The sequence below is a fragment of the Micropterus salmoides genome, unplaced genomic scaffold (genome assembly GCF_014851395.1).
Source record: "Micropterus salmoides isolate LMB-PRFRI ecotype aquatic unplaced genomic scaffold, ASM1485139v1 Ms_hic_scaffold_10, whole genome shotgun sequence".
NCBI lineage: Eukaryota > Metazoa > Chordata > Actinopteri > Centrarchiformes > Centrarchidae > Micropterus > Micropterus salmoides.
In genome coordinates, this window is record NW_024040041.1 from 18,313,538 (window position 1) to 18,328,113 (window position 14,576).

The following is a 14,576-nucleotide window of genomic DNA, read 5'->3' on the forward strand; positions in this document are numbered from 1 at the left end:
ATTTAAAGCCTTACCCATTAAAAATAAAAAGAGGGCCTGATGTGTCTGATCCCTCCAGGCAGGTATTAGCAGAAATCTGCCCTTTGGCACACTTCCATTCTCAGTAGATAGATGAACACTGCTAATGCCCCAAGGTGTCTGGAGAATGGATGTGTATTGGTTTCAATGTGCTCTTTCTGTGGGCAATACAGCTCATTGTGTTTGTGTGAGTGTTCACATTTATGGTTTGTTACCAGGCAGGACTCAGGCAGCACCAAGACAGATGACTGAGAGTTGATGTACGTGACTGTGTTTTGGTGTAAAATGTTACAGAACTGCCAGCAGCCAGCAGCAGAATGAGCCGAGCTGAAAGGTGTCAGTGTGGCCCTGAGACCAAATTCACTGCTGCATCATGAGACTGAAATCCTTGGACAGGGAAAACAAACCGAAGGGAAGGAGAGTGGATTTTTCTGTCCTTTTTCTCTCTCTCTCTCTCTTATTTTTATTGTCATTCTCCCTGAAAGCTCAAGGGTTAAAGACATGTTCAGTTACATTCATCCAGATAATGGCTAACAGTAAGTCATCAAGGACCATTAATAGTTAATAGAGGACTATCTACTAATAGCAGAAATTTCCTCCTCCTAATATTGTAAATGTGATTACTAGATTAATGACACCTTAGTCATTTTTTTTGTCTTGTATTTTTGTGAAGATACAATAACAGTCAAGTCTACCATTAATAAATATTTAACCAACAATAGGCAGAGAGTCTACTCATGCTACAACAATCTGTGAGCTTGGATGTGGGATAACTTGTTATTCCATAGCGAGCGCCGACTTGTGGGTGACCTGCACTGCTAGGATGAACTCAGCACACACGAGGAAACTCAGGGAGGGCTGTTCAATTTATAAAAGCCCAAATTAACATGCCTTTGAGACTCCTCTGCATATTAAACTGGAAATGACAGCGCTGTTTTACATTGCTTGAGAGACAGTCAGAACTGCGGGCAGTGGACACACCATCGGTGACTCTGCCTGAGTGAATCACCCCTTGAGGTGAGATGTTTAGTGCCCAGACTCAGGCTGGATCTCTGCTTTCTGGAAATGACTCCCAACGGACAAAGGCGCAGCTGTTCAGAGCTCTTCACCGTCGGCGGTAGTGTGCAGCAGAAAGCGTCCATAAAGAAACCAGCACCACCGGGCATTTGATGCTTCATCAAGGATTCATCTAGTTGTCAGTTTATACTGATACAAACGGTGGCTCATAAAAGTCAGTGACAGATGGTGGTGATATCCCTTTATCAGTCAGTGAGTTGAGACTCTCACTCAAGCAGCAGTCGGTCACTTACAGTAGCTTTATTTTTTGCGTGGAGGAAACAATCAACATCTATTTGATGCTGTTTGCTGCTTTGTGAACACTGTGAATACCTGCTGTTTGCTTTTCCCCCTTGCTAGCCTACCACTTTGTCATCGCTCAAAGCTAGCTAAACTGTCACCTCTGTGCTCTCCGGGCGTGTTGACATTTTCAAGCCTCAAAGAGTCCCATGCGGGCAAAGCTGGTCACCAAGGTGACAAAGCCTGAATATGCTCCCCAATGATTTAGAGTGGGGGCGACTGCTGGTGGCTGCGGACTCAAGAGGAAATACAGACGGGCTTCCCATTTTTGTCATACTGGTACACCAACATCTTGATGCAGTGGGAGTTGGCTGGCGAGATCCAGGGGCTGCTTGTGATGGAAAAGTTGTGGCTGGCGTAGAACGGTGGCGGCTGCTTCCGGCAGTGGACCAAGGCTCGCAGCACATTGGCCGCCATTCCCCGGAAACGCTTGCTGATGAAGCAGTAGAGGAAGAAGTTGACACCAGTGTTGAGCAACGCTAGCATGTTCGCCAGATCAGTGAGCATGTGGAGCAGTCGGCCGGCCCCTTGTGAGGATGGAGGAGAGGAGTAGAAGTGGTAGAGGATCATGAGGGTGCGTGGTGCCCACAGAACGGCAAAGACGGAGGTGATGGCGAGGAGAATGGCGGTGGTCTTGCCGGTAGAGTAGCCGCGCAGACGGAAACAGCTGCGACGTCTGCGCAGCTTACGAACGATGACAGCGTTGAGGGAGAAGAAGACGGTGCAGGGGAGGAGGTAGACGGTGGCACAGTGGGCCCACACCAGGACATGCTGGGCCACGGTTCTCCTGCTGCCCTCTCCTCCGCCACCACTGCCCACCCCAGGAAGGCTGTGCCACAGCTCAGGCCACCAGTAATAAGGGGCTGCAGAGAGCAAGCACCCAATATACACAGCAAATATCACCCTTCGTGTGCGGGCTGGGTAGGAGACCGTATGGTAGCGCAGCGGGTGGCAAACAGCAATGTAACGGTCAATGGTGAGGGGCACGGTGATCCAGATGGAGGTGTGGATAGACGAGAACTCCAAGACCTGCACTGCATTGTTTAGTGACAGAGGCAGCGGCATGCCCAAGATAAAATCTTCCAGTATGAAGTCAACAAAAACAATGAGGAGTAGGACTAGGATGTCGGCAGCTGCCAGAGCCAGGAGATAGTTGTAGGAGGACTTCTGGCGACGCAGCACCAGCTGGGACAGGATGACCACTGTCAGGATGTTAGCTGGAGGGAGGAAGGAGGGGAGGAAGGATGCAGGAAGGTGATTGAAAGTAGATAGTGGGAGGAAATAGGGAAGTGATGGAAAAAGTATGAGGAGATTGGAAAGGGAATGGGCACAGGTTAGGGCAGGGAAGGAAAAAGAAAAATTGAGTATTAGTGGGCAGGCAATTGAAAAGGGGCAACACTCATCCAGCCAACAACAAACATGACAGCAATGTCAGAGATAGAGTTGTTCGGCAAACACAAATATAACTGCACTAGCACAAACACACAATATACTAACACAAAGATTAGGACAAAAAGATATTTCAATTATGCTGAATCACCAACGCCACCACCACAGCAGCCAAGCATCTTAGCCCACTGTCACGTAGTCAGCCTGCTATGTGCAGAATCAAATCTGTTATCATTCCCAGTCAATGTTTACCATGTTCAATCTACTCTGTAATCCTTCCCCTGTTTATTGCTCCCTTCCCCTTTTCCCCCTTCATCTACACCTGCTGTGTTATTTCAGCAGCACCTGCCTCTGCCTTTGGCCAAATTGTTATCTCTAATAAAGAGTAAAGCCTCAACGAAAACAGGAAGGCAACGTGCAGCATCACAGCCTTGGCAATCTGCTGAGTTCACTACTGCCTGCCACCCTGCCGCCGGCAATTTAACTCCTAAAACAAAGCACAAGGACGCCCAATCTCTCACTGCCTCTCTTTTTCAATCTTTGCTCCTCATCCCCAACATATACATTCATACCATCTCATGTTGCCAAATGAAATGTTTCTTTGTTTATTTATTTGTTTTGTGCTAAAAAGAAAGCACACAAAAGGCTTGATGTGATTTATCCCACTGCTGCTTTCACCAAACCATGACCTCTTTCTGCCTCTCACATGGCTCTGTCGGAGAAGGCTGAAATTTGGTATGGGTTTCAAGTCTGTGTGTGTCAAGGTGTGTGTTTGTGTTCATGCCAAATCCATGCCAAAAGGGGGTGTGGCCATAGCAACTACTGATGGGCTCATTGAAGGGAGCTGGATCATATGGTTACGTTCCTTTCCAAGACTTTCAGCTCCTAAATAGCTTTTCCTTTAGTACCACTTCTGTTGGTCACCACCTAAGTTACAATCTGCTGTAAAAAATAAATATGCAAGATTGTTCATCTGCAATACATTGAAATATTCTTATACTGAAAGTACTTATTACTCCTTAAAAAAAGTAATAACATTACTTTACTTATTACTGGGTGATAAAAGTAACTATTTATATTACTCGTTACCTTACTATATAACTTTCACTACCTTTCTTGGCTAATAGCTGACTTGAACAACATAAGGTCCAGTGCCACTAAACTGTGGCGCAGTCGCGCATTCACGTCAAGGACTACTTTGATTAGTAACTGTAATAATATTACTGTTTTGGAAAAGTAATCCATTTCACTACTAGTTACTGGGAAAAGTAATATTATTACAGTAACGAGTTACACGACTCGTTCACAACCAACACATCAATAATAGCAACCGCAAGTTCAGTCAGAATTTTGGCTTGGAGGTCAAATGTTTGTGAGGTTGTGTGTGTGTGAATGCATGAACGCCTGGGTGCCTGGGTGCATGCGCGTACGTGATCACAACTATATGCACTTGTTTCTTTCTTGTCCGATTTTGTTCCCCCCACCCCCTGTCACCACATGTGCATATCATTTCCGGGTTATTCTCAGTCTGTTGAATAGACAGACTGCGAGCCTGCTCAAATCTTTCCCAAACCTAGAGGAGACAGTAAACAGGATATTTTCCTTCATTGTTTCTCACCAAAAAGCATTGTGTCTTTCCTAGAGTTCTATAAACGTGTATTTCCTTCCACATAAAACATCTGTTTTTATGATATGTTCCCCACAAATTTCAAACCTACATTGTTTATATCCATGTTTGCTTTGTCTTCTTTTTTTTATTTTTGCACATTACTGCTACCAACTTCGGACCAGCGGAATAGCGTGGGACCATCAGACTTTAAAACATTGAAGAATAGCACTACTAGTGGCCGGAAATGTCACAGGCAGCTTTAATGGACCTTAAATAAAAGATTATTTTGTCCCACATATTAATAAAGGTGAAGAATAAACTTCCATGCGCAAGATTTCTTTTCTTAGTTCCTGGTTTGGTTTTCACCAGAAAGCAATGATGTTTGCAGTCTGATATTTCATTAAAGTAATACTACAGTTATTTCTGTTTTGTAAAGAAGACACAGGTGTGCTTCTGCTTGTGCATTGAGAACATTCAATACATGTGTGACAGGAAGTGTAAAAATTTAGAGGTATTATTTGAGATTTGCTTCCCCAATTTAACCAAAAATTCCAAACCTTCATGCTGTACTAGTAAAACTACCTAAACTAACAATCAAATACACACAATAATGCATCCATCATTTACTGTTGCTAACCAACTCCAGTTAGTGAAACGTGCTGCAGCAGCATGAAGCCATGTCCAATCTGTTCCCTCAGACGAAGATGCCTCGAACATTGATTTGCATCGCAGCATCAGTGAGACATCAATGCACTTAGCAGCCGTCACTGTCCATACAGCGTGTGTGTGTGTTCTGTGGTCCTGTGCCCCCTCTTCAGTAATAGATCTGGGATTGGATTAAATATGGCAGCTTTGAGTCTGGTACATCACACTTCACAGCCTCAGCCACTATCAGCTGATTGCAAATTACAAAGCCGGCTCCACATAATGACTAAAGATGTCCTTGCCAGACTGGAGGATGTGCAGCAGAAGACACACACACACACACACACACACACACACGTTAACACACGCACACGCACACACACACGCACACGCACACACAAACAAACAAACACACAAGCCATTAGGGATGCGCCAGTACATACACATACAATCAATCAATAGCCATGAATGAGATGTCAAAGCAGTTAACAAGACTCAACAGGCCAATATATGTACATGTAGCCTGCCCCCTCACCACCACCAACCCCACCACCACCACCACAGTCACAGCCCCCCCAATACCCCCGCCTCCCAACCCCTGCTTGCACACCACACCTCTTTGCTTTCACAATTGCTTTCATGCTGAATTTTACTGTGTTATTGATTATTTGGTTTCAGCTACTGGTCATCCACTTTCTGTTTGTTCTTCTTCTCCTCTGGTTGTCAGTTTGGTCCACGATCATTTATGATTACAAAACATTTTAGGTTAACCTTAAAGTCAAGGATATGGATCTTCACAATAAGCATTATGCAGGTAATAAACATCATTGTAAAAACAACAGGTTGTTTAAGATTAATTTTGTATTTGAAAAATGTATTTTTTTAGCTTGGCCCTGTGTACAGAGCAAATCCGTCTATATTTTGATGTGGGGTCATTTCAAAGAAGAGATACCAATACAATGTCACCATGTTCCAAGACTGTACTTAGGGTCTGATAGGAGATCAAGAGGATGTGTATCATTGTATATTGGTTTGAGCTTTAGCAATAAAATAAACACTAGTTAAATAAAACCACAGGGTATGTCTAAGTGTTTTTTCATTTGAAAAATGATGGACTGGTTAAAGTGGAACTTCATCAATTTTACACATCAAAGTCTTTCTACAGGAGTACTACAGCATATGTGAAAAAAAAACTATTGTGGCTCCATAAGGAGCTGTGCAAAGTCTGATAAATTCCTTAAAGTTGCTTGAGTCAGCATCAGTTGGGTATGAGGTTTGAAAATTAAATAAATCTGAGGGTATGGAGTTAGAAAGAAGTGCTACTCAAATCTGCTTGAGGTTGGCTTTGATCTAGCTTGTATTGTTAGCTTGTGTCTTGTTTTGACCTACTGCTTGTGTCAACGGTCTCTTTTGTCGTTTCCCTTACAGTCGCGTCTCACAGCTGTCAGTGTGTGTACTGTGGTACCTCTCGCCTGGTTTTATCCAGTAGGAGGGATCGTTTCTGTGTCTGTGCTTTTTGTACCAGTCAAAGTTTGCTGCTAACTCTGAGCCACTCAAAAATTTCCTGTTGGAGATCCATTAAAGGTCCTGCACAATGTACCTCACCTTTATTCCATCGCCTCACTTTCTCACGTCGATTCTCTCATTTTCCTTCTGTCTCTGTCCACCACTAAACAGAGAGGAGTGACATGAAATGGAAACAGTCAGGTGTTGACTGTCACCGGCTGGGTATTATTCTGTTTGGGCTCCCCAGTGAGACGGGGCCTTCTACAGACAAACAAAAGGCATCCGTGGCGAGCTTGACATTTCCATTTAGCTCTAGCCAGCGTGCACTGGGTTCCCCATTCATTTCAATTGACTCCTGCTCTTTACGTTGTCTCGGGGGCGGGGTAGGGGTAGGGGGGTGCTAAAGACGGGGCTGGATGGATCTGCTCGCCATTCTCCTGCAAGAGGTGGCACAGGCATGGCTCAGGTCTCAGCGGGGATAGGGACAGATGAATTGGAGGGATGCACACTCATCCCACACACAGAACAGAGACACATACAGTACACAGAGGCATCTACGCTTGCATACAGAAAATGTGCATCTCATGGCCGGACCCATGGAATCAGGCGGTTTCCCCTCATCTTTTCCTTTTTCTCTTTGCTGGGAAAAACATGTCTCTCCAGCTGAGGGGGGATTAGAATGACCTGTATGACAGATAATGGGCTGAGGTGTCTATGTCTCTCTACATTTGCTTGAGTGTGTGTGTGTGTTTGCATGGGTGACCCCTTCTGTCTGTTTATGTGGGAGTGCTTTTCTGCCCCTGCTGCTCTGCTAATATAACGAGGGCCATTGACGTTGTTTAGCGGGAAAAGAGAAGGCACAGCGTGCTCCCTGAGGTGTGTAACGAGGCTGACTCATCCCTCCACTAAAGGGACGTGTTCAGACGGGCTGTCGACAAACGACACTGCGCCGCTTAACCCCTCGAAACCGGTGGCAAAATTAGATGCTGTCACCTCTCTGCACACCAGTCATAAGGCTTTCTCGTGGGCCTCATACAACACATGCAGAACTGTAAAAAAGAAAATTATGCCCCCAAAAAGACAACGAAAGTGATCACTGCAATAAAGGATTTTTTTTTGTCATTTGGAGGAAATTGAGGTTTGGCTTTGATGACTTATCCGGAGGCTAATAAGACTAGAGGCGAGGAGAAGAGAGGGATGAGGAGATAGACGGAGGGTGAAGGAAAGTGTGGTCTGAGGAAGGTCACAGAGAGTTAAAAAAGAGAGCAGGTAATTTAGAGGGAATGGAGGGGAGGGATAGCCAGTAAGACAGAATGAGAGCAGGGAGGTGGTGGGAGGGAAGGAAGAGAGGGGGAGAGCCAGAGAGAAGGGGTGAATATCAAAGCTTGCTTCAAAGGTCACAAGCACTTTGTTCCTGATGACAACCATTTCCCCTTTGTCTTCTCTAAGTGTCAGACCGGACATAAAGCAGGGCGATTCCTTAATTCCCCAGAACAGAAACCAGGAGCACATCCCTGCTACAAAGCCACAAAAAAAACACACATTGAAGATAAAAATGTGTTAAAACTGAAACTCAGGTTAAAATGAAGAGAAAAATCTTGATGTTGCCATGAAGTGAAATCCTTTGCTAATTTGTGTTGAAAAGCAGGCTTGTAATGTCATGCAAATGTGATAATATCAATTTTAATGTGAGCATAAGCCTGATGTGTGATCCCGAGAGTTAATGGGGAAGGCGCTCATAAGAAAAAGAAAGATGCAATAAAGAACACAGTGCAAGTATGAGAAAAAGAGATGTATTGAAACAGGATATTTAAATTTAATGGGCATATTAGGAGAAAGTGGCTCGGCTTGCAGCTAATGATATTGATGCTACTGCAGTGCTCTGCCTCTACAGCCATTCATTTTACAGACAGGCCACAGTGAGTCAAAGTTGGTGGAGATGACTGTCCTTACATCAAGGCTGCTGTCTGTGATGTGGCTTTGCAGACTGACAAACCCAGCTCATCCTGTTTAAAGGGTTCGTAAACAATGCAATTATAACTTGCCCTTGGATGCTCTCTAAGCGTTTTTTATGAGGTTTCCGCTCCAGAAAAAAACATGAAAGGTAAAAGTTAGCTAGAGAGAGACAGAAGGTAAAGGAGTGGAAGATGACATATTGAAACAATGTCCGGATCACGGCACTATAATCATCCTCAGGTTGATGTATTACCGGTGTCCAAAGAATGCCAAACAACCTGCAGAGGTTTGGGTCTGCAGTGTTTTCAGCAGCAGTGATAGTGTTTTGTTGTCAGCTGGTCAGACAAAGTCAGATCTGTAACTGCATCAAAGACATGCATGAGTTATTGCCTCAAACAACACCTCCCTCCTCCCTTGCCTCCTCTGTCCTCCTGCACCCTCTCCGGCTTGTCTCCCCCATGACAAGCTGACATGCTCACCACTTCTCTCCCCCTCCCTTCCTCTCCTTTCTCAAACTGCAGACTGGAAACAAACCAGAGCTCAAAATCTCAACGTTCTTGTCACGAACCCCCGGTCGTGACCCTGACCTTCCTGTTGGGATGTGTGTGTGTGATTGTAGTTTTTGAGTTCTTTTCCCCTTGGTGTGTTTATAGTGTGCTTGGTGTGTTTTGGTTTTTGTCTGTCTCTCTGTGTTCTGCTTCCTCCCTCATGCTCTGGGGCTGCTGGTGGCCGTGGTTGCCTGAGCTCCAGTTTATGCACCTGAGACTCATCCAGTTAATCAGCACACCAGTACCTCAGCCTACAATCAACTCACCTTAAAAGACCAGAACTTGTTTTTCTGTCTCGACAACAGCATACCTGCCCATGCCTGACTCGGATTCCCTCCTGTGCCACGGATACCCCTGAGCTCTGGAACCAGGACCACATGTCTCTTAGAACAACCACCCATCCCCAAGCCACACCTGTCTCTCCCTTGTGTTCAATAAATCCTCTCACTGCTCATACTCTGGTCTGAGTTTCTGGCCCCGGTTCTGACAGTTCTTCCTTTTGATTTACTGAAGTATTCGCCAGCTTTTCCCCAACTGTCCATGCTTCAAGACAAGCCTTCATTGTTCTCTGTCCAGTTTACACCCCCTCAGCTTAAACTCGACTTTTAGAGTGATAGTATCTATTAAGTCTCCCATCCCACCACAGATGCCTTGTTGCTGGTGCGGATTGACAGATCAATAGTCCAAACTGAAAATCAATGAGGCGCATCTCTTCATTAAGTAGCGGCTGAAACCTGGTCTACACTGCGTCGTGGAACAGAGGGCCGTTAGCGCCAAACATCCCTGACCTTTTTCCCTGGGGGTCGGTGGATAAGTGGCAGTGGGAAGAGAGTGATGCTTCGATGCTGAGGGAAGGAACACACCAACATGCTGTGGAGTACGTGAACACATCCACGTTCATATGGACAGGTAGAGGAGAGACTGTCTGAGAGTCTCATAGATGACAATGCGCACGTCCACACCATACAACCGCTTATTATCACGTACCCCTTGTTCCACATTACATGATGACACATGAGGCAGTTTTACTCGCGGTTATAAGCACTGAAAAGCCAGTCAGTAGAAATTTGAATGTTGATAACTTTGTAGCACATACTGTTTCCAACAAATCTTTCAAATTAAAAGACAAAATATCTCATGTAACTCTTGTAACTGCCCTGCAGAATGACACATATACATCAGCATTATTCCAGTGCCTTCCAAAAGTATAAAAAAAATCACCATTTCAGAAATAATAGTGGTATGTCACAGTTAAGTTATGGTTAGGTTTGGGCCTGACCGTTCTCATCTCAGGGCATCCAATACCAACACTTTCAGAAAAAGTGACAAAACGTAGTTATTTGAAGCCAAAGGTACCCTTCAGCGTCTCTATGAGATGCTCTGGGGCGTCTCATACAGACTTAGGTTTAGGTACTAACATTTCTGAAGGTTATGTCAGGGTAGGGGACTTCGGGGGGCTGTCAACACATACCCTTACATAACCAACCTTAAACACAATCTTAGCTAGCTAGCATTATCAATTTGTGCATAAAAAAGCCTGTGTGAAAATGCCAGAAATTCATAAATTGTCCAAATAACGCAAAGAGTTGATCAAATTTGATCATCAAAAACAAAACTGAAAAAGACTTAGTGACTACATCATGATGTTCATGAATCATGTGACTTATTTGTCACACAAGCTGAGCTAAAGTTCCTCAAATAAGTAAATGCATCAAATATAAATGTCATATTTCCATCAAGTTCTCTTCATGGTTTTACACTGTTGTCATCTTGTTGGGCCCATTCTTCTTCAATGGTTTAATGGCAACCGGCTGGAGAATTAGCGACACTAATTGTTTATCTGAATGTGCCTAGCTCCTAGTATTCACATGAAGGTATTGGACGGAAATGTGCATCCACTCGCATTTTCTTTTGCCAGTTTTCTGGAAATTTGGTTAATATTTGGGCCACATGTAGATGGAAACCTGACTGTTACTCTACTTGAATATTATTTGTCAGTTGAACTCAAACAAATGATGATACTGTTTTTCTTCTTATGATAGTCTCATAGTTTCCAAGTCAAAAATTTACTTATTTGCTCAAAAGGTGCACAGGCTGTAAACTGAAGTGGTTGAAAGTAAGTACAGTGACTACTACTAAGTAGAACTGTAAGCTACTTGTACTTGAGTGTTTACAATGCATGCTTCTTTGTACCTCTATTCCACTGCGTTTCAGAGACCCTACTTTTATTTTTTTTCAAAGATACCTTTTTGGCGTTTTTGCCTTTATGTTGAAAGGACGGCTGAAGAAAGACAGCAAATGCGGGACAGCGAGAGAGGGCTGGACTTGAACCCAGGCCACTGCGGTAAGGACCTTGTACACAGCCTAGCAAAAAGCTCTGTCAGGTGAGCTAACGAGCGCCGCACAACTCTTTTTTCCAACCTAGAGTTACTTATTACTTTGCAGATTGCATACAAAAACATTTTAAAAATAATTGTAATGTAAGTAAATGATCTGAATACCTAGATTAATTAGGCTGGCCTAAATCCCTCAACTCTACATTAATGCTTAAATGTCTAGTAGTTTGGCACAGCACTCTGCAGAGCACTTGAAAGCACACAAAACATTTGCATACACACAGTAATGAACTTCTGAAAAGACATGTGAAGATTGTGTGCTTAATAGACATAAATTGTGCAATGTATTTTAAAAAATGCATGATATCATAGAAAACATGTTGCTGGTGTGTTGATGAAATAAATCAACAGCATGCAAGTTTTGGTAAAACATCTTTTATGGTAGCCTGATGACTAATTCAATAACAATTACTAATGCATAATTATTTATTAAATAGAATACAATAGAATTTAAATTAATCCTCTTAGAAGCTTTGTGCCCTGCTGCATTATCTTGGAGTGCAGACATTTTGTTAACATAAACACATTAGCAAATTGTTTAAACGTAGACACCTTCAGGCAATATCCAGTCATCAACATTGACCCCAAGGCTGAGGGAGTGGGAATTAATAAATGCGTGTGCAGGTAAAAAGTCTATAAACGCCGTCATAAAACACAGATTGTGTAGAGAAATGTTCAACTCAAACAATAACAAGTGAAAGCAGCCGCCTTCGACCGGATATTCCGCGTAGCTTCCCTTCCACATCCAGTTATATCGCAAACAATCGCTCATCAGCCTCCCAGACCGCGACCGTGCCTTAGCGTGGAGTGCTTTGTGACATACTGTACTTTACAAAGAGCAGGCCTCACTTCTGTAATCCCAGCATGTCAAAGACTGAGGGAAAGCGCCGACTCCTTCATTGTGCCAGCACACGTATGTTCTGTCTCTAGCACTGCGGTGTAGTGAGTGAAGAGAGAATGAAAGAGAGAGAGATTAATTAAAAAATGTGGCGATTCGTCTCGGCTCCGTTGTCTATGGCTCCCCCACTATGGGCTCAAAAGGTGCTTCTTCACTGGCTCTACTGTTATTAATCTCTCTCTATTACTGCTCTGATCTCTCTTTCTCTCTACTCTTCTTTTTCTTCTTCTTCTGGGTGTCTTTGTCTTCTTTGTACCCCCCTCCTTTTATTTCAATCATGTGGTTCATCATTTCCTGAGGTCAAACTGTAATCATTTCCCACCACTTGACTTGTGTAATGCCTTTTCTCATCACAATCCTTCGCCTTGCTTTTTCACCCTCAGATCCGTGCTCTTGATGTGACCCCTCTCCGTCTGCAGTTTAAAAGTCAAAGTCTGTGAGAGACATGACGACGTCTCCGCAAAGCCTTGTTTCTGTTACCTAGTAAAACACAGGCTGGTAATCAAGGTAACAGCCTCCGATGCATCAAGCGTTCAATTCGTGTGGGTCTGTAGATCCCGCCGTTACTACTCACACATGCTGCTCTCATGAAACATTCATGATTCAGCTTGAGCGGAACGAGCTGTGTCATTATGATTGAATAAGTCCAAGTCGGCTGCTGCAAAGTATCAGCCCCGCTGCACTCAACTCTGCCATTAATTCAGACAACATAAGATTGCATTACACTCTCAGGTTATTGTTACTCAGTGATTAAACAAACAGCCTCAATCACATTTGTAATGACGAGACTCAGCAGAAGCAGCAGAATCGAATGAAACTTCCAAAGGGCCGTGCAGGAGAAACTTTAAATGGCAGCAGAGAGATTTGCTTGTGCGAGACTTGATTTGCCTGAAATAATTAGGCGAGATTTCATCAGAAAAGGCTTGTACTTTTACAGGACTGCAAATCTGTGGAGCAACTGCAGTCTTGGCATACAAAAGCTTTTCACTTTGCATTGCAGATTTGTTTTGAACCAGAACAGCTTAGGTTGTTGATAACATCCCACTCCCAATCTTTGTCAAGTGAATGGGGTACACAGCTTAAGAAGATAAGTTAGACAATAAAAGCCACCGGTTGTATTCCTCAAACTGTGGGTTCATTCCAATTCAAAGCTTAAAATCAGGGTTAAATAGTAAAATCCTTGAATTATCCTTGACGTTATTTGACCACAGAACAAGTCCAGCATAATGGGCTGAAGCTAAGTGGATATGTTTCTGACAGTCCAGAGGGCTTTCAACATCTGAACCCCAATCTCTGATTAGGCATCAGCACCTTTCATCTGACCTCCAGGTTTTCTGTCTCTCTTTCTCTTTCACACACCACTTTGAATCCCTGTGTGAGACTAGGTCAGCGCTCATAGATCACGCAGTGGGATAGAGGCAGTAAATAGGTCTGACAATAACTGCGAACAGACTAATCAGTCATTTGTAAAGACACAACATGGATTAATTCAGGTCATCAAGAGGAGTCATGTAACAGACACTTGTCAAGCTTGAGACAATGCTCACATAATGTCATGCACACACACAGTACATCTATAACAACTCCTGATTAACAAAAAAAGGTGCAGTTTTAAGAGTCATGTGTAAATAATCAGGTTTAATGATGCTCTGCACATACAGTTGCTGTTTTCCACCTCTTTTATTTAAATGTCACTCTAATATTTCCAACTAGAGACAAATGTATAAACTCACTCCCAACAGACAGGCACAAGCGCATGACAAATACATCCAAAGTGCGTACACATGCACAAGTGATTGCCACAAGGTCAGAATGACAAATCAACAGTGTGTGTGTGTGTGTGTGTGTGTGTGTGTGTGTGTTTGTGCAATGAGTAACACTCTGGAGCAGCTGTGCACGACATGCACTCACTCAAACCTGCAGACAAGTGCACAACAAATCAAGATGCAGAGCGAGACTCCTGCAGCCCACCGATGCGGGCTCTAATCACAAATATAAGCAAATTAACGCAGAATGACAATATGAGCAAATGAATGCAGAATGGGATGTGCACATGATTAAACACAGGTAAAACACACACTTGTGGGCAATCTCTTACCCGGCAGGCCGAGACAGAGCAGGACGCTGTAGTAGATGACAGGCAGTGGTCCGAGAGGGCATCCCTGGGCAACCTCAGAAGGATGCTGCCCCGGGCTCCAGGTGCTCCCATTTGGGGAAAAAACCGGGAAGATGTGGCTGTGCTCCATGGCCTCTTT

At 43.9% G+C, this 14,576-nt stretch overlaps 1 protein-coding gene across 1 annotated transcript; it reads right to left on the minus strand.

The window, feature by feature from the left end:
* Window positions 1-202: 202 nt before the first annotated feature.
* On the minus strand, window positions 203-14,576 carry gpr139 (G protein-coupled receptor 139). Its single transcript, XM_038700397.1, has 3 exons — window positions 14,420-14,576; window positions 8,917-8,919; window positions 203-2,591 (listed from the first exon to the last, which is right to left on the minus strand). Exons 1-3 carry the CDS (start codon window positions 14,565-14,567, stop codon window positions 1,612-1,614), a joined length of 1,131 nt encoding a protein of 376 aa, XP_038556325.1. The 5' UTR covers window positions 14,568-14,576; the 3' UTR covers window positions 203-1,611.